The sequence below is a fragment of the Pholis gunnellus genome (genome assembly GCF_910591455.1).
Source record: "Pholis gunnellus genome assembly, chromosome: 9".
NCBI classification, from domain to species: Eukaryota; Metazoa; Chordata; class Actinopteri; order Perciformes; family Pholidae; genus Pholis; species Pholis gunnellus.
The window spans coordinates 13,061,772-13,083,180 of NC_136535.1; the positions used below are offsets into that span (position 1 = coordinate 13,061,772).

General features: G+C 40.6%; 1 protein-coding gene across 1 annotated transcript; it reads right to left on the bottom strand.

Moving 5' to 3' along the window:
* Positions 1–1,974: 1,974 nt before the first annotated feature.
* aadac (arylacetamide deacetylase) lies at positions 1,975–11,328 on the bottom strand. The gene is made up of 5 exons (XM_079166032.1): positions 11,102–11,328; positions 9,048–9,276; positions 8,437–8,506; positions 7,404–7,575; positions 1,975–5,081 (listed from the first exon to the last, which is right to left on the bottom strand). The coding sequence occupies exons 1-5, from the start codon at positions 11,240–11,242 to the stop codon at positions 4,455–4,457; spliced, it is 1,239 nt and encodes a 412-aa protein (XP_079022158.1). The 5' UTR covers positions 11,243–11,328; the 3' UTR covers positions 1,975–4,454.
* Positions 11,329–21,409: the final 10,081 nt, after the last annotated feature.

The window sequence follows — 21,409 nt, forward strand, 5'->3', positions numbered from 1 at the left end:
ACGCTTATTAAGACCCTGTATCCCCATCGAAGCTGATGAGAAAAAGCAGCAGAAAAGTTCATCTGAGGAGAATTACAAAACCTAAAGCTCTATATTACATGTTGGGAAGGTGTTGGAATAATGTTTTTGTTTAGCCACTCTAACCTAAGCAGCTGGTTCCATAAAGTCTGTGTCCTTGTGTGAACCAATCTTCACACAAGCTTTCTCAGCTGTGCTCTTTATTAAGTGTCTTAGTTGTCTTTTTTAATGGATATCTCATCTGTTTGTTTACTTATGACCGGGCGTCAAGGGTAGATAGTGAATCTGTTGTGTTCACGTCAGTATATACGTAGGCTGATTTGCAACCATGACGTCTTCCGAGATTAGGATAAGATGACCCTTGACAGAACGAATTATCAAAGAAACGGGTCCAAGCGATGTCCAGACATTATGTAAATGATTCTGTTCCAGCGCCTTTGTATGTGATATCTGCAGTATAAATATCAGAGACTCAGAGACAGACCTCTGAGCAGCCTTGGTGCATAACCTGTTTGTGTTTCAACTCTGTTTCCTTCTTGCAAGAATAAATGTGCTGTTTAATGATTTTCACCAGGTCTCGAGTAACATTTTTCTAACTGAAGGTAATTCAGTGTTATAGGTTGAACCATTTAATGCATTACAGGGCACTTGATCCTTATACAGGCTTTTAGGTAGGTTGCTGTATTTTAAACGTGTGGTTTATTAAAGAAAGCACCTACTCTAAGCAGTGATAATGTTGTGGAGATAAAAATGTATGCGAACAAAAAAGTTATTTGTCTGAGACTCAACATTAACGAAGAAAATAAATCAACCTCGACTGGCTTTTGCTTCTAATCTTTCAGTGTTTGACCTTTGAAAATGACGTGATTTATTTTCAAGGCTCAAGGTAGAACAGGGTTGCACCAAACTCGAGAGAAAATCTTGTTACACAATGTGCGTACTTGCATTAGCAGTATGAGCACGCTTACTCATGCTTACCTTCACAGAGTAAGTATTTGTGCACTTTCTATACTGTATGTCGGTATAATCCTAAGCAAAACCACTATGCATTATGAACAGTTTCAAGGAGTCATCTACCATAATCCATTTCACGTTACTGTTATTAGGCCTCGTGTACGCACATCTGCACACAAGACCAGCATACAGAAGAATATGACCAGCATAGTGTAGCACATAAAGAGTCCACTCTATCCCTCAGAGGCGTGGAGTTTTATTATTAAGGTGTCCTGATGAATGGGGTTGACCTATTTGAATCATCCTTTTGCACAGAATTCTTTTATTTGTTTCGCACTCATGCATCATCCTCTTTGCTATCAGGAGAACAAAAAAAAAAACATGTTTTTTTCCAACCTCTTGGGTAGAACGTGGGTAGGTGTGTTTAGTGGTAGATCTGTGGATTTGTGCAGTATGTTTGCAGATCAACTGTACACTCCCTCTCAGCTATATGAATACCCAACTGATGCAACCTGGACTGCTTTACCCAAGTTGTGCCAAGTGAACTTGGTGTATCTGAGTCAGTCTACACAGAATATAGCATATCATCCCCATCATCCTCTTTACTTATGTGTAATATATCTGTCCACGTCATGTAGGATGACAAGACATTTCTGTTTCTCTTTTTCCTCTATTCTTGTACAGCATGTCTTGCTCTCTTTAGACTACATGTGATTGCACACACACACACACACACACACACACACACACACACACACACACACACACACACACACACACACACACACACACACACACACACACACACACACACACACACACACACACACACACACACACAAACAAGCACACGTGAGCAGTAGTTAGAGGTCAAGTAAATTTATTGACAGATACCATTGAAATTAAAAATGATGCAAATCATAAATTCATCAATAGGAAATCCAAACCAAAAATCCATATTTACAGTTGAGAATGTAGCAGTGCCTTCTGTTTCTCTGATAACTTAGTTAAAAAGTTACATACTTTATGTGATACTGTAACAATTAGAAACTGGAAGAAAAAAACTAATCTGACAGTAAAGCTTAAAGAACAGTGAGCAGTTAAATAACATTCATTCAAAGGATTATTTTTTGGTAACATTTGCCTCCCTGTTATCATTTAAACAGCCATCCCATGTGCTTAGAAGTCACAGGTTGATGTCAGCCGCAGGCAGAAAGGAGAATATGAAGGAGAGACAAGTGAACGGTTTCAAGCTAAATGTTACACGATTCATCATAAAACTGGCACTTGGTCTTACTCTGGCAACTTGCTTTAACAAAGCAGCCTTTGTGGGATTGCCAACACACACGACACAAAGGCATATACATATATTAGGAGCTATAGTAGCTTATTTATTTTTTATTTGAAGAACGGGCATCACTAAATAGAATTTAAAAATAGAAACCGAACAGAATGACAGTTCTATCTGGACCTGTCACAATTTCTGATATATAAACAATAATCTTGACAGAGCATGGTTTTTTTCCCCAACGGTCGCAGCTATAGACCGCAGGCGCAGCTAATCCAATTAATATGACAAAAGCTTCACTCAATTGAGCAACAATCAAGTCAACCTACTAGAAATGATAGGGAAATGCACGTTGTTGAATTATTTGATAGATGTTAGGGTAGGCTACAGAATGCAATTCGGACATTATGAGGTTCGGATCTTTGCTGAACCTCTTTCAATTTTAATTGAATACCCCTGATGTAGAAGGTCAAATTTACTAAAGGCAAGGCTGTTTACAGTTCTGTCCGTCTGCAGGCTCGAAGGCCCTCTGCAAGCAGGAACATCTCCACAGGCTGAGAGCACATCCAGCCGACCAGAGAAGCAAGAACCTAAAGAAGTGCCTTCCTTCACCTGGTTTCTAAAATACCACAAATATGATTGACATTTTTTAATCCTGCATGTCAGATCTCTCCCTCGTGGTTCTGCCGGTTCCGCCTCTTCTCTGGTATTGTGTTCCTGACCTGTCGACTTTGGCAACCCCGTGCTGTTTAATGTGCCATGCAGCTCCGACTTGTGATGCACTCACGTGCTGAAGATTTATTCCAGAGAGAGACTCTAAAAGAAAATAGTCTGAGATGAAAGACTTTTTAAACCGGCTAATATGCCACAATGAACCCTGCTGCTACAAAGGGGGGGTAATAAGATGATTCAGCATTCTGCTGAGGAAGATGAAGATGAGGAAGAACGGTTCCAGCCGAACCTCAACGAAGAAGACGACCAGGTTCGGAACATATCAGAGAGAGCCGAATCCAGTGAGCGATGGAGAGTGTGATTCAACAAATTACAATCATCCAACCAGATGCAGATTTCAAAAGAGGAACAGCCGCCTTTGCATCTTAACCTCCCATCTGCCTATCAGAGCCGTCAGGTGAAACAATACCATTTCCAGATGTAAATTATTTTGATGTTCCTTTGCCAATTCAATTAAAGTCACAGAATAAAATAATCCTAGACAGAAATATTTTAGAACTAAGGATCTAAATTAAATTTAAAACAAAACTAATACAAAGGTGCTTTACAATCTTCGCTGGTGCTTCATAAATTCGGAGCTGCTCAACGGTGCATACACGTTGTGAGCTAAATTGAAGGTATAAACGTCGAACGACGGATTTAATCAATCGACAATGATATGAGTCACTGATTCTACCTGGTCACATAATATGTGAAAAGAACAGTGTTGCTGTATTTAAACACATCACTTGCCAATCATTGATGCAATGTCAGGAACCATCAGGAGTTAAGGTTTTTGCAAACACATCTAAACAATCTTAGGTTTCAGTATCAGCTGCACTCAATGTTAACTTTGGCTTAATCATTTTTTGCTTTTGTGAAAATCCTTTCCTCCTTTTCCAAGACTTACTCTGGATTTTTAAAACCCCAAATGGGATAGCTCCAATTTCTCTTGTGGCACACATTGCTAATTTACAGTGTTGTTACTGATGCAATAGTAAAATAAGATCAGGTAGAAGGTTTTGTAATGAGAAACAAGAATAAACAGCACCACAAAAGGCCAGTTAGCCAGCTAAAAAAAACTATCCACAACATGACAACTTTTGTGATATTCCACAGTTTGATTTCCCCCCCCCGCTGATCTCTCTGGGTAGTATTGTGTTTGGTGGACAATGAACACAATACTGTACTACAATCAAGTACAATACTTTAGTAATGGTGTCATATGTCTTGTGTTCTACTCACACCACCTTATGTGAACAAATCAGCACGATTCTTTTCAAAATCCTTCCTACTGGTATCTAATGTGGTCCATGATTGGAAAAACAGAAGAAGTTAATTATTTCTCAATATATTTAAAGAAAAGTAGCATGACCAAAGAAAAAGAAAACTTGAACACCAGAGGGGAAAGAATGCACCAAACCAAACACTGGTGCATTGTGTGGAAAAGTTGGAATGAATATTGATAGTCAAGAGGTTTTTTTTACAAGTTTTCCTCCAGCCATTTGATATAGTTGTTTGTCATGCGACGTGCGATAAGGAAGTCAGTCGGCCACACAGTGAACATCAATCCTCCATGAAATCCTGTGTCGTAGTGTTCATGCGTCACCTCAACACCAGCAGAACGGAGCCGTGTCACATACATGATCCCATCATCTCGGAGGACATCATACTCACATGTCAGGATGTAGGCCTTGGGCAGAGAGCGTAAAGCAGAGTCTGGAACCAGCAGGGGTGATGCCCTTGGGTCGGCAATAGATTGAGATGGTCCATCCATCCCAACTCCATCTCCTCCGGCTCCTTGCACTACAGCAGGAGCACTATAGTTGTATTTTCTACGATATTTTTCTGGCAGAAAGGCGCTCCAGTTGACAAACTTCAGCAGGCTGGAAGACTCAGGGTTGTTGTGAGTGTTGGCCATCATGGCTCTGAAAAGGGCCTTGTCGCTGGTGAAGTACTCACTCCAGAAACGCACCATGAGGGTGCGGGGCAGAATGGGCATGTCCTGATTCTGCTGATAGGAAGGCGTGTTGAGATCCAGAGCCTGCAGTACGGGGTAGACGAGTGCTTGGGCCTTCAACTGAACCTGCTGTCCAGGCTCTTTTTGTAACTGTGAAGAGAGACGGTGAAATATTTGCATCTATATGAAGAAAATTCCATTGATTATTTCTCAATCCAATTAAATATGTGCTGAAAGTTTTGAGAAATAAAACAGCATCATCTGATTACATGTACTAGTCACCCCCAGTGTTCTGTATAGATTTTGTCTCTTCACTGAGAATTCTTGACTCATGGATGTCGTACGAGAACTGGATTGGTCCAATGGAGCTGGTCTCTAAAACACAACTTGGTCAACCAGCCCATACTGTATGCCAAAAAAACATTGTAAGCCAAATAAAAAGTAAAAAAAAAAGAACATGAGTAGGAAAGTGCTGCAATAGAACAAAATGTGTTAATATGAGAGCAATTTAACCTGTTTGTATGGAATACTGCCCCTCCACTCCCACATTAAAAGGGGATCTAATCTATCCATGCACTAGTAGTCAAATGCATCATGCTCGGCTGTACCAGAAGCTGCAGGAAAGTAAGCACTGTGTCGACAAGCGGTTTTGAGTCTATCTGCTCTGGCTGTCTTTATGGGAAATATGACAAAGGCATAGAGCAAATTTATGAGGGGACAGCGATGTCGAAAGAGGGTGAAGCCAGGCAGCAACCTCCAGGTCTAAACAGTGAAGCCAAGGCGAAAGTGCCCTAAATTAGCATTCTTTCAAATGGCCATCCGGGTGCAACTCCTTTGTTAGCAAAAAGAAATATGAAGTTGCATAGAAGTCTATGAGAAAATGACCCCTACACCTCACATGAATTATTACCTCACTACACATTGTAAACAGTGTATGGTCTCAATCTTTAGTTTCAAGTCTTCTTCAATACAGATTGATGTTCATTTAAAATGGCAAACTCAAGGCTTCAAAACGGCAGTCAACAAAGCAATGGGTGACATCAGGGTGAACTGCATGTCCACTTCTCATCATGGGATCACCCTAATAACAGTGTGAACCAGTGAGTGCACTGGGCTTTTGCCTAGAAGCAAACAGATCCCCATCTACCAGCCAGATGTCTCACTCATGAATACAATGCTGTTGCTAAAGGTCTACTGTTAGGGTGCCCAGAGGACATGATGTCTGCTCCAGAATCTTGTAGGCCTAGAAAGTGAAGCACTAAACGGGATAAGCTACTCTCCATGATGCAACACCATAAGTTGTCCATGCAGATCCTCCATAGGACATCGTGCACCTGTTGGCTGGTATGAAATGCTTTTCTTTAAGTTGATTCCAACCCCCTACAGCGTTAACGCTGTGTCATCTGGACTATATGTAACAAGGCCCATCGCTCCGGAATGAGCCATCAGATTGAGGTTGTCTAGGTAGAATAAAGCTAGAATTATGCTTCTGTGGACAGACACGCAAGCATCTTTACGAAGCTTTTTGATCCGACATCCTGTTGGGAAGTTATCTTCTTCTTTCAGAGTTTGGACGTACATTTTAGCATATTGCCACAAGTGATCTTGTCACTGTCCCATCCATATACTGTCTTTATAGTGCCGACTCCTCTGGTGCTGATTTGGCTCATCCTGGCTCAGTGCATACATGCAAACTACAGTGTGCATGAATGCAAAGTCATTGCGATACAAGTACTGCTTTCAGCTCAACTTTATTGTCACTATACTTGCATACAACAAAGCATAGTAATAATCCAAGTTTTTGTACTGTGTGTGAAACTGTACTAAAGCTAGAGGATAGTTTTAGAGAATTCACAATAACCTAAACCTAAATCACAATGACAAAAGTACATTTCAAAGAGATTAACTTAAGAGAGCTAAACTCCTCACCTTGTTTGTTGGCTTATTCTTTGCGCATTCATATCTGCTCAGGTGCCAAAAAAATGTACAGCTAATTTTCTTTCATGTGCCACCATTGTATGAGATAAAATCCCAGCCCTCGTAAATCAGTATCCCGATCATTTTTTACTAGATTTTTATTTTTTTCTCCGAGTGTAATTTAAAATGGCCAGTTCCCTGAAGTAATTGATGTGATTAAGAGTTGCCGGAATGTAAATGTTGTGGCATTCATACAGTACAAATATATTTTGAAAGTGTACTACTTTCAAAAAGAGAAATCAGCTTAAAATGAATGTAATTACCTGCTGAATAGTTGAAACAAAGACATACAGGATAGGCTATGAAATAGTTGGTCACTACTAGTCACATCCCAGCAAAGAGCCCATGTTCTTTTCTTCAGGGTAATACAATACTATTTATTATGAACTGGCTCATTAACATTGCCTCATGACACCTCTTTATACAGTTCTTTGTGGTTCCACATGTGAACCAGCAATATAGAGCTGCCACTAGAAAGAAACACAGATTCAGTACCTGCTGAGAGACAGCAGCTGCCAGGTTCCCTCCAGCACTATCCCCAGACACAGCAATGCGTCCTGGGTCCACAGAGTACTTGGCCAGCACCCCCTTCTGGAGGAAGTGTTTGACCACACGGTATACGTCCTCGTATGGGACAGGGAAGTGGTGAGCAGGGGCAAGTCTGTACCTGGAAAAGCAGAACGGTGCAGATTAAAGCAGAAGCATAAATAAACATGAGCTTTGAAGGCCGTGTGCACAGACAACATTTTGAGCCGTAGAAAATAAACTTTGAGACATTTTTAAGGGGATCAGTTTGTTACCACATTTCACAAGCAGTTGTTTTCAAGATCTGCTTTCTCATTTCAAGTCCATAAAAAATGAAGCATAACAGATTTTTTTTTTTTATTTGCAGTTTATTTACAAAACATTCAAGTGTTGCAACAACTACAAACTGCATCTACGTTCGTGAAATAAGGTCCATTACATACATGATATGCTTAAAGCTGTATGTTCTGAATTGTTTTGCGTTTCAACCTAAAAGCCAAATGTGACACATGGCTGAATTTGAGATTGTGAAATGCTGGAATTACTCATCCAACCATCAACAAATTACAGACAGGAATTTGGATGAAGAAGAAAAGTCAAAACCCCCACATACCAATACACCGATTCACTCTAACCCCCCCCACTGTCAAATATGCTGTGTCAACAAGCACAACCACGTTATACACACGTTTCACAAGTTACAGTACTGAGAGGCAGAGTTAGAGCCGGACGTGCCAAAGAAAAACAGTGTGTGTAGCTGTGACAGGGAAAGGCCTGGCGAGACCCAAATGAAAACCTGTTAGCTTCACTCTACTGCATCCTCACTTCCATCTCGCCTGTGACTAATGAGGGAGGACAGGCTCATACGGCAACAGAAAATTGAGTGGCTGAGAGAAAGAGTTTGGGGAACAGTATGAACTATGAATAATAGAAACGAAACAGCAGTTTGTGCACTATATTACAGTAGCTGCATATAACTGGCCATAAAATATGAAATACTTACTCTACAGACAGAACCACTGCATCTAGCTCGGTGACCATTTTTCTGGCCAGGAGATCATATGGACTCATCCCTGCATGAACAGATAACATATATCAGGACAGAGATTTTAAAGCAACACAAACCATCATTATCATTGACATCCATTAATTCCTGAAACCACACATCACCTTACATGAAGGTCACACTGCAGTAACAGTGATGAATCTGCTTCATGGCAAGATCCGTGTCACTGTAATTGTTACAGCCGTTCAACAGATTGCAACAACAGCATGAGATGTGTCGAACGGCATGCACACTCGTGTATTTACGTTTTGAATTAGCAAGGGTAACCACCCTCTGAGGTTCCCACCGCTCCAGCAGACGGTGTGTTATTTCCTCTGCAAACTTGGAAAGCTCTGTGCCTTGTGTAGTTTGTTCATAATTTACAATCATATTAGCTGTCACAGGGAGTCTATGTAAATCTGTAAAGTAATGTGTCACATGAAATTACATTGTGATGAACACAAGAATATGTAATACCCATTCACCCATCCATCCATCCATCTATCCATCTTCCCTCCAGTCATAATTCTGTGTGATGAAGGAGCAGACAGGCCAGCCTATCAACTTACGGGAACTACCCAGACACCATCCTCCACCGTGCAGGTATATGACAGCTCTCCTGAGCTCAGCGTCACCGCCTCTCCGCTTTGGCTGGTACAGCACCACCTCCACTCCATCAAATGTCTCCTCTTTCACCGTGACATGTTCGTCAGACACAGGCACTACCCTTTCAGCCAGAGTGATGAAGTACATAACCCCCATGTAGTCCTTCAGCCCCAGTAATTCACTGAGGTCTGCCTGGAAAGTGAAGCGTGAGATATAGAGACATTACAGAACTGATCACTGTTCATCCAACCTGAGCCATTAGTGTTACGTCTGATACTTAGGGTAAAGCTATTTGCAAGAAATGTATCCAAAGCAAACAATCACCTTGACGAAAGCTCATAATATTCAAAGCATAAAAGGGTAAAGATGCTAAACTATGTGGCCATATTACAGAGGGAGAGAGGGAGACTATAGTCATGTGAATGTTGCTTGGTAAAATGCCAAAAGCCCCCTACAGTTATTTGTTTTGAAAAGTCGAAAGTACATAATAACTTTTAAAAGCATGACTCATACTCCATTATGTCTGATGAGGCCGATAGTCAGTGGCTGGCATAAGGCTAATCAGCTGATGCTCTTCTACTGTTACAACAACACACTCAAAGAGTCATCAACTGCAAGCTCTACATACAGTGAAGCACAAATATCAGTCGAGAGAAGCATTCTCTCTCTCTCTCTTTGTCACAGGTCATTTGTAGTGAAAATAAATAATAAAACACGTTCTAATGAAATCCTAAAATGTAAAATATGTATTTATATAAATAAAATAAGTTTCACCCTCTAAATGCCAGCTTGTGATCAATGCCACTGTTGTTTTTCATAAAAAAAAAGAAAAAACGCAAAATTGTGATTGCTTTCTGTAACTGCCAACTGCCTTTTCACGGTCTGGGCAATGTAAATGATTAGCAACAACATTGATTTTGATGCATTGCATCAAACACTGCAGTGCTCCATAATACAGCAGCAATAACCCTAGTGGAAATCAGGAAAATAGTATGCGTTTGCTCCGTAGGGTAAACAAGAGAAAAAATGACTCATTCTGTTAGAAAATAGTCAAAAGCACACTATTTTGAAGCCAGGGCTCTAGATTGAAACCCTGGTATATAGTAACTTGCATGATGTTGTGCTTTTATGGCCGTGAGATCAAAACATTGTGATTATAATGGGTTTCAATGGGGACATTCTTAACTTTACGGGTCGGAGTGTCTGTACTTTGGCCAAACTTTTTTATGATGGATTTATTATAGGAACTTAAAACTTCCAACATTCAGAAAGAGAAAAAAAACCTCAAACCCTTGCCAAATTGTGTGCCGTATGCATTAATACAGTCAGAATGATCGACTAAATTAAAAAAACTAAAATGTCCCTATGCATACGAGTTAAATTAATGGAAGGGTGCCTGGTCCGGGGACATGAATATGGCTATATGATTCAACAATGCAGGCTCAAACTACATTTTTGACTGTGACACATTTTAATAATAAAAATGGAATGTACCCAATAAAACAATGTCCTGTTTTATGAGAGGCAGTTGCCTGCACTTGCTTTCTAGTTGTTGAACTGACTATATGATGCTTTTAAGACACAACAAAGCCACTGCTCATGTTTACAGTAACGTTACACCCGATGATGTAGTATTCTAAACGTATAGAGTCATGTGGGCTATAGTAAACCACAGGCGTCTAACGGTCATAAACAGAGTGGAGTTTACTGTCTATTATTAGAACAGGTTAGCAGGACTATACAACACATGGATTAGCATCTGACATAATCTGGTGTAACAAGCATTTATATCCACATCAGCAAAATACAATAAACGTTGTCACCTGTCACCTTACTTACAGAAAGAACAAACAAAACCAAGACAATTTGCTTTGGAAATAAGAAAAAAAAAGGGTACATTCACCCACAGTACAAGACAGCTTGTTCTGTGTGGATTTATGTCCAAAGTAATTATCACAAGGCTACCAGCACACCTAATGTAAAGACAGCCTGCAAGAATACAGTTTTTTTTCCTTACCAGGTGGCTGAGACTTCTGAAGAAAGAGTTGGTCAGCATGAGTTTCCATCTCTCCTCTATCTCCTCAGGAATGGGCTCATAAATATAATAAGCGGTAAAAGAGCAGAGAGCGACGATTACAATTATGCTTCCAAACCTCATTTTACAACGTGCGTCCCCAGCAACTGACTGCAGAGTGCGAACACAAACAGGCTGTTGGCTGCGCTTGTTAGTCACTCGGGTGCGCGACAAAGCTTACGCTCGGAATTAATTTTGGATTCTGACCAGCTAAATATGACAGCACGTGTTTTGTGTCATTTGATGGATATCGACGTGCATGTTCGGGGCTTTTCTTCGCTGCTCGTGCGAGTTCCGTAATGGACGTCCATCTCGTGGAGCCGGAGAATTAAATTAAGAGTCAGTGATATGGAGACAGGAGCGCGCCCCCGGTGTACGCACGAGGTAGAACCGTCCCACCTTGGCCCGCACCGAAAATTCCTCAGGTGCCTCCTTACCGTGTAGCCTGCAGCTTACACGGGACGCGCTGCTAAACTTTAAAACTACCAAGATGCAACTTAATTGTCATAGTTTGCAAAGCAACAGTTGCTTTTGCATCCACACTTTGCTTCCCGATGTTTCCACGTAAAATACATTTAAACGCTGATTTTCTTAATTAAGGGGCTGGCTGACTCCAGATTTCTGCAGATGGTGCAAGAGTGTCAGCTGTGCGCTCCACGAGACAGCCGTCTTGTGCTGATCCGCCTGTGGTTCTCGGATATAAATTGTGTACTGTAGGCTGTGGCTATATACAAGTCTCCTTATAACGAGAGAAACCTATATCAAGCAGGAGAAAGAAGTGTAGGTTGTGCATGGTTGCAAGGCAGCCTAAGCTAATTATATTATCGGTGACAGAGCCAGATGAGATGTCGCGTTTCCTGGAAGGAGTGATCTGTCAAAGCAATATGACTCTCTCGCGCACTCACTTTTGGAAAGGACCCTGCAGGAGGAACTGATTTAAAGGCCACAGGAGTTTGACAAAGACGTTGTAAATTCAGGGGAGTTTTTTTCCCTCCAAGTACGGGATTTCATTCTCATTTTTTGCTACACATATCTTCATGCAAGAAGCACAACATTCATGACGACACGACATTTGTGTGGGAAACCGGCGAGACAGGTCCAAGCAAGTCTAGTCTTATTTCTAGAATTCATTCTCACATGAGTGGCTAGACCAGTCCATACCAGAGTGTACTAAAAAGAAAAGCTTGTTAGAACAACTGTATACACGTGGAGTGCTTTCATAGATGACATCAGTGTATTCGCAGAGTTTAACTCTGACGCACACTACGAAACTTTCCCTCAGAGTCTATTCATACTGTCAAAATAATAAGTTAATTCTCTTAAAGCAGAAGGGTTAGAGTCTCCGAAGTAGACACTCCAGGCACTCAAGTAGTGCCTGGATTGTCTAGTGCCTAGATGAAGAAATAATGCAGAGATCAAAAGCCTTTGTCATGGCAAGGGTTCTGTTAGTTTCTCTTGAGTTTGTTGAGCAGTGTACATTTGTCAGCTGGGGACTTTCTCAGAAACCTTCACCACATGCCTCCACGTGACTTTGTGTTAACCTCTGTGTTATGATCATTTCCAACTGTCTCTCAGTCAAGCTGGAATTTGTAAGTGGCTGGTGTTTAGGAGCAGGCAAGTGTCTCCTCCCATCAGCCGTCAAACTATTAAGATGCAATCTGCAGGATCCAGGGTGTGACGGAGGCTTGGTGAATGCCTCTGAGAGACGGATCACTGCCGAGCAGTAGAATACTAAATCTCTTCTCTGAATACAAAATTACACTTCAGACACTCCGGGATTCCCCCTGGAATTCCATCCCTCCTTTTTTCGCCTCCAACCACCGGCCTCCACTCAGCTTCTAAGGGAGACCACCTCAGGTGTTTGGTAAATGTTTCATGGAGCTCGCTTCACTACTTGCGTCCTCTCAGTGGGGAGCACGGGTGTCAGAGGGTGCGTGGGTGAAGATTGTGTCTTCATCTAGGTAGAGCCATGCTGTGCAGTGCTATGCCATGTGGCCGCCTAGCACCCTGCTACGTGTGGGGGTAGCTCAAGCCGATGTAAAAATATCTGAAAACTCAAACACAGAGTTAGAGTACTGTGTGAATGTGCTACAGTGAGTGCTTGGCCATAGTTCATTCCTTTGTGCGTGAACATTCTTGAGTTCAACACATCTAGGGAGGCACCACAAATTATTATAATTAAGGATCTTAATCCAGACCTGCACTGCCAGTGATGCGTATGAGTGCAATCCTTTGAATTCATAGAACTTTGCTAAGGCAAAGTAGCTTGGCTGCCTGACAAGAGGCGTTTGAAGGCACTTGATTCAGAGTCCAGGCTGAGATGAGTAGATGAAATATTTTTTGATACAATAATCAAGAAACAGGTTTGAGCTAACTTCCACCAACTGATGTAAAACTTGAGTTTGACAATCTCGAGCAGTTGTGTAAACAACGACATTTCCAAATATATTAGAGATTTCTGGCTCCCTTTGCATGCCAAACTCTTAATAAACAAAGAGCCTGCATACTAAAATGTATGCAGGCTGACTTCATTCCTGTTTTGTGCGAACAGGGGAGGATATCTTTGGCACACGTGGCTAAATGTGCATTTGTGCACAGCTTTTTGTGAGTTTTTTCTTTTAATCTTACTAAATTTATAAAAGTATGCCATCTGCGACAGAAAAAAAAGCCATGATTATGAATGCATATATGAATACCCAAAAGCATATCAAGTCAAGTACATTTTATTTATATTGGCAATACAACAAATCTGTCACAGTTCAGCTCCACACCCTCCTCACTCTACTCATCAGTCTAAACTCCCTTCACCTGTTCACTCACCTGCCTCTGACCATTAATCAAGCCCCTATATAGACTCCTGCCTCCCAGACACACATTGCCAGATTGTTCTTCGTTTTTCAATGCCAGACTCTCCAGCACGCTCTCACGGACTGATCTCCTGTTACCGACCCTGCCTGCCCCTGTTCTACCCGCCAAGCCTGGCTCCCGGTAAACCCACCAGCCTTCTCATCCTGACTCTGATTAACTCTGCCTGCTGTTTCTGGAAGTTTGTAATAAAAGCCAAAGATCCCTGGAGTCTTGTGTGTTGCATTTGGGTCCATATACAACCGGTTACAAAATCAGCCTCAAGGGGCTTTACAATCTGTACAGCTGCACCCTCTGTCCTTTAACCCTCGCTTCTGACTCTCCAGATAAGTAAATGCAGCAATGGCAAACAAAAAAACATTTATATTCTCAATTGTGTTTTCAAATGATCAAACATTGTCATTATTTGACCCTTGCCACGTGTGACTGCTGATTCTGATAGTGTCCTAAATAGTTTATATTGTTTTTTTCAACATAGAATCATACAATTTCTAGGAATGTAAATCCCACAAAGAATCACAACCTCAGTACACATCTTATTTTTCCAGACAGCCAATGGAATGGATGCAAAGTATGTATAGAGTCAACATTTTGCAATTCAGATTTGACCTTGTCATCCCCAACGAGCAACAAGCATAGATTATGTAAACGACAATAGGGAGATGGAATGGAAAATGTTTCTTTTCCGTGTCATGACTGATCTATTTGTGTGTTTATTTACACTAATCCTGTGTGGCTGAACTGAGAAAACCAACTGGCTTTCGTTTCATGCTGTAGGCAAGAAACAGGGCCACAACCTGTCCCTTTGTAATTATGAGCCTGGCAGGTGGCCTTGTGTTGTTTGTCCATCTTCTTGTCACTTGTCCAACCAAAATACCGTGCAATGGTGCATCTCAACTTATTCACTGCTCCCATGCCTTTGCTTGTTTTTCAATGTTTTGGTTCTTCTGTCACGGCCACTCATATGTGCCACAGAGTAAACGATCGACTACTAAACTAACTGAGATATTAATATATCATATTGAGATAAATAATGAATGAAGTAGTAAAGAAAGAAATTGCTAATTGATGTATAACCTGATGAAAGAATGGTTAGAGGTTGAAACAGCTTGCCTCGTCAGTCATGGAAATCACAATTTGTACCAAGTCTAGAGGTACTATGATTGTTAAGAGAAGGTTTATAATTGCAGGAGCTCACATACAGTGATTACGCATTTCAGGAAATTACCACTAAACTTGTTTTTTTTCTCAATCCGCTGAAGTGCTTTCTTGGAGACTAAGCTCCACCGCGGTAAACAATGACATTGCATTATATTGTATTAATGTGGTGTCAGCTCCGGCGTAAAGAGTCTGAGATTTATAGGTGTGAATGACAGAAACTAGTTTTTCCCAGGAGCATCATGTAACATAGTTTCATGACTGTATGAACACAAGTCGAAGTTGGGCAATCTATAGCCAAAAAAGGTAAACGCAATATTAAATCAGCAATCAACCTTTTAGGTGCAGGATCTAAGTTAATACAAGTTATAGACTGCACATTCTGTCAAAGGCAGCGAGGATCCAAGCTGTTTCACATTAGAAAGCGGGAGAGTCTAATGTTGTAGCTTCAATGCCAAATTAAACTACATTTAAACGTGTGGCTCAGATACAGCACTCTCTGTACTGTGCACATGCAAACTTTAGTTTTCGTCACGTTTCTTCACCAGATCTTCTCGTGACTAGTAACCAAAGCAGCAGTAAAGATGTTCAGCTTTATTATTTCCACACTGTGCGTCACGATCATGGGACTGGATGAAAGAAACCTCAGTGGATAAGCTCTTTATCAGTCGTTTCCTATGCAATACTTTACTCATAAGGAATGTTGGCCCCTCACCTCATTCCACGTGAATTTGTTCTATGTTATCACCAGACACAAGGATGCCCGAAGCCATTCGGAAGACAAGTCATTCACATTAAAAGTGTTGGTGAAATATTATAAACTGAAACTTTAAGAACCATTAAAATGGTTTGGTGATGTTGACATCATTTTAGACATATTCAAACGAGAGTCTGCTGCTCTGTGAGGCTGCAATGAAGCATAGCAGTGCTTTAATTAAGGTAAATGCTGACGTCAGCATTCTAACATGTTGGCGGTGGATATTTGAACCAAATTACATGACGATTTACCCAATAGTTGCTGAGACATTTAACTCAAAACCACATATTTCATCCTCCTGCTGGCACTAGAGGAAAAGTCAGGGGATCACCAGAGTCAGTAGACTTAGTTCAGTCTGGAAGTGGTGGACCGACCAACAACGTCATCCAAGCTACTACTGTGGCTAAAATGTCCCCTCCGTTTTCTCTTTTAGTAATGGTGAGAGCTTTATGCATAATGTGTTATTGTGCCTTTATCCCACGTAAAACCTTGTTCACCTCCCTAAAATGTCATGCTGCAATTGTGCAACAAGACTCGCGCACACTGCCCTCTTCATTTGCATTCAGAGATATTTTATAACTTTCAATTGAAATTCAGGCAAGAAGATACTGACAGCCAAGACAAGTGTTTCCACTTATGGCCACTCCAGAGATTTGGTTAAAAAAAGTAAGTTTTAGCTCCTCAGCTCTGAAACAGTTTTTACATTTAGCTTTTGTTCTAAAACTACACCATGAGACTTAATCATATTACTTTGTCATATCCTTTTAAATTCAGTCTTGCAGGATTTTTTTTTACCCAGGATGGCAGTGGAGTGGCAAAAGTACGCAGTAGAAATGTTTCTTTAGCAAATATATACATATCAGCAAAAAGCACAAAGTATCAAAGGTAAGAATTCCTCCTTCCATAGTGTTATATTATTATGAAATATACTATTGTATTTTATCACTAATGAATGCATGCAAGAGCATTTTAATGTTGTAGTTCATCAATCTGGACAGTTTTAGATACCTCATGCTGGGTAGATTAGTAGTGTAGTACTGCATTATATCACATAAGCATATCATGTTTATCTTTTCATGTAAAAAGAAACTAACTATAAGTGTCAAATAAATGTATGGGAGTAAAGACTGCAGTATTTCCTTTTGAAATGTAGTCGAGGTATAAGTAGCATTCAATGGAAATACTCAAGCACAAGTACCTCAAAACTGTCCTTAAGTACAATACTTGAGTAAATGTATTAAATTCCATTCCACCACTGATTTTACCTGAATGTTATATTTTAACTCTATTCTGTGTCAGAAATGTGTATGTTCATTGTTTTAAGTCCAGGAGTCCATTGATTGAGGCTATCATCATCCTGAGTGCTCAAATGCCTGGGCAGGATGTCATCTTTTTAATTTTCTGACTCTTGTGTGTCCCAATATTGTTGGTGTGTATTTGTTTTGCTTCACAACAATTGATACAAACATTGAAAAGGACACTTCAATCTCATAAAATAGTTTTGGTAAAGAATGTCAACACATTGTCCCAATTTACAGGGACAGTGAGATGCGCTAAACATATCTAGTAGACTACAAATAGTGTTCTATTCGGAAAATAAAAAAGAAACTACAGTTGTAATGCATTACTAACTTTAAAGTATACGTCACGTTGAAGTAAAATGCATGACTTCAAATACATGTGAATTAAATCAGTCCATGTGTAGATGTTGAACTTTACATTCCAGCAGATGGCGCTTTGACCTAAATCAACTGCTACAGGAGCTACATTTGGTAGATAACAATAATCATGCTTTAGCTCTAGATGATTTAATTCATTTTTCAAAATTCTCCGGAGGAGGATCATAAGCTTAGAATAATGAGAAAAGAGAAGTCATATCATAACATCATCTACCTGACAGTTATGTCTCCAGTATCTAATTCCCAAAAACATACAATCTATATCAAATGTTAGGCTCAATGAGACTCACACATTTATACCCAAACAGAAAATAGCTAACTCATCGAATGTAATGTCATGATTTAAAAAAAATAGACATTTTGGGAGCTTCTACATTAGTTAACTTACAGATAGGGCAGAGGGTGGATATAGTTCTGTATTTTTTACACACATCCAGACTTCCTGGTCTGTAGCTTCCCTCTGTTACAATGACCTAAAAAGGTCCCTAAAGTTGCTTTGGTGTGAGGTGAGGTGTGTTGCTTTGCTGACACCTAGAGGTGAAAGGTCAAAGGTGTGTAAATCCCCCCCAAACACTGTGGCTTACATATCACACACACACACACAAATGTACTATGAGCAGTAGTGGTCAGATGGTTGGGAAATTGTGCAGAGATTTAAAATGAGTAATCACACACATACAAACAATACACAAATAAAAGGCACAGGAATTGGTTCCAAAGTAAAAACAGATGGTGTGAGTGATGGAGGAGGCATGCAGGATAGATGCAGTGACACACAGGTTAGTCATTAATGACTATACCATATAACATACATGTGCCCCTTGACACACTCTTTCACCTTTAAATGTTCACTTTAAACATTGCTTACTACTCAGACTTCCGCAGTCTGGTTCTCTGTCTGAGTTGAGCAGATGGAAAAACTAGAGTCATGATCCTGGAGAGCTGAGACGAATTGAATCAGACACACCTACACGTGTAACACAACTGTGGCTATTGATGGCGTAGTCACTTTTAGCTTGATAATTATGTTATCTTTAAAGAAATTTCAGTGATGCATACTATTTATTTACTTTAAAAAAAAATAAAAATCCCAGAATAATGTAATTTGATAGGTCCATGGTTTCCAGTATTACACTTAAAATGTGCTATAGCACTGCGCTGGGCGGCCAATTGGGCTTGTTTGAGTCGACATGCAAGCCATAACAGAGGAGTTGAATCACAGTGATTTAGATAATCACTCCCTTGAGACAAGTTACCGTCCTTCCACTGCTCACGGTATATGGAAAGAAAAACTGAACACATTCAACCCCATAACATGCTTTCAATCCTTTCATCATGTCTCTTCTTTACTCACCAGGTTCTAACAACGAATTGCCATCCAGGCAAAATGAAGAAAGTTTAGTTCAGGGTTGCTATAGCTCTCAACTTTATGAACTTTAACAAAAAGCGTATAAATAGATACGAACAGTATGTACAGTATTTCTTAAATTGTTGTAATCTCGGAGGTTAATGATCGACAATATTTTAAGCCAAAACATGATGCAACAGACTGCTATGATGAGACTAATGGTTGCTGGCTGCTCTCAGACTTGCTTGGTTTTCTTTTCTTGTTTTGTTTCTGTAATTTCCTGCTCTTTAATCTACTACCTATGTCTAAGTGCAGTACAATATGTCAGTTTCCCTCATCTGAAATGCAAACAACAAACAACAAAATGAGCAGAGAGAAATAAGGTCATAGAGAATATCAGGCTGACTCATCTCTTCCTCCTTTTGGACTTCTGTGACTTTTAAATTTAGAGGTTTCTAGACGGATGATAGAAAAAGACTTGTAAAGCACTCAGATGTGTTCCTGTGACATAAATCTTGGCCTGCTCTGAGAACAGAGAGAAACTGGAAGGCCTGCTGGGTCTGAATGAGATAAATTAGCCACATGTTTGATTTTGACGGCCTTTTGGCATCATCGGAGACACTGAGATCCTTACAGTGTCACAGACTGTGTGAGGATGATGTGAGTACCAGGTCCCTCCTACACAGAAAACATTTGAGCAGTGTCCGTAAGGACTTAGAAGTCTGCACTAAAGTAACATTACAGCTTCATTTTTTAGCTGTCAACTGTCTAAATTCAGTAATCATGCTGATGGGATATTTGGTCAGTCGTTATTGGAATTCAAGGGCTTTGGGGCCTTTTATAAGTTATTTCGGGGGAACAATTAGTTAAAATAGCAACATGAGTCAATTTTTTCACATCTAAACATCGTAATAAATGTCTGTTTGTAATGTATTTCCCCTGTGTTTCTGACTGTGAGGAAGTGCTGTGTTGAGGGTGAAGTTGTTTGTATGAGCGGTTCTAAAAAATACAGTATGCAAACATCAATTACTTGCACATTTGCTGACTGTATTGATATATATCGTCATCAAATTTGATTTAGTCTGGCCATCAATTACAATCATGCCATTTTCCTGTTACTTTTACCTGCTGCATAATTTGACACACATCATGTCTGCATATGCACTGCAGAGGTGGACTAGATTTCCCGGAAACCATTCACTGTTTAGTACAGGGGTGTCAAACATACGGCCCGCGGGCCGTATCCGGCCCGCCACGTCATTTTATGTGGCCCGCGAATCCGCCAGCAAAAAAAAAAAAATGTAAAAGTTGGACTTGATACAATTTACAAATATCCTCTGCTCTCTGTATCGCGCACGGCGGAGCTCCTCCCCGATCCGCACGCCCACACACCTCCACCAGCGTATGTGGCAGCAGCAGCAGCAGCAGCCCCCCTCCCCGCCGACGACGAAGGAGCAGCAATGTTCAACTCCTGTTGCTCTCTTTTAATCATCTACTTTTACTACTATAGGTTTATTAAATTCTTATTCACATTTGTGAAATTCTGACACAATCATGCTCTTTATTTCATGCATCTAAGGGAGAGCCGGTTTTCATTAATGTCATTCTCCTTCAACAAATGAACTACACGTGTGTTCAATGTGGTGATTTTATGTATGTGCAGATGAAAGAGAACGGTGATAAACAGAGAGCAGGACATGCAGGACTTCCAGCAGGACCTTGATATCCTCTAATGGCTCTAATGGAATGTACTGTTTTTACTGGGGCCATTAGGGCCCAAAGGACCACTCGGCATGGAAATAAATTGGTATAAAGAAAGGCAGCAGGGGACTCTTTTATTTTCACGGTCCTGGGTCACCCAGATCAGAAACATGTGTTGTCATGTTTTCTTCGTGTTCAGTCGGTGACGCCTATGGCTGCAACCTCTGGAATCACTAAAATATGACAGGAAGCTCAGAGCTCACAGCGGTGGGCTGAGTGCTTCTGACGTACAGAAGCACAGAAGCATGGACTCAGTGCTTCTGGGCGTCAGAATCACTCAGCCCTAACCAAAAGAGGCAGAAAATGTGCACCGCCTCGTCCTGCTCCACCAGCCAGATCACAGGCCCGCAGGGTATTTGCACTGGGAAATATCTTCATCAAATTATCTTTTTGAACGCAGGTTTCTTTTATTGATGTTAGTGCAATTTATTGTTTCTCCGGGCTCCCTTGCTCTGAGAATGTCAATTTACAGCCACATTTGACATTTCAGTGATATTTCTATCAAGAGATTTGCAACTTGTAACACGGCGTGTCTTTTCAGAGTGTGTGTGTTTTGGTTGTCTTGGCAGAATTATGACACAGTTGAATAATGTTACCGTGTTAACCCGACCACTGCAATCAGAGGGATAAACAAACTCTCTAGAACGACACGGTGTTTTCCCGGCATGTTTGCACAAACCAAG

Excerpts from the sequence above, each read along its gene's own strand:
- aadac (XM_079166032.1), bottom strand. The coding sequence starts at position 11,242 with ATGAGGTTTGGAAGCATAATTGTAATCGTCGCTCTCTGCTCTTTTACC. Across the intron at positions 8,507-9,047 it reads ATGGTGTCTGGGTAGTTCCC|GGATGAGTCCATATGATCTC; the intron begins GTAAGTTGATAG and ends CTGTTCATGCAG. Across the intron at positions 5,082-7,403 it reads CAGCTGCTGTCTCTCAGCAG|TTACAAAAAGAGCCTGGACA; the intron begins GTACTGAATCTG and ends CTCTCTTCACAG.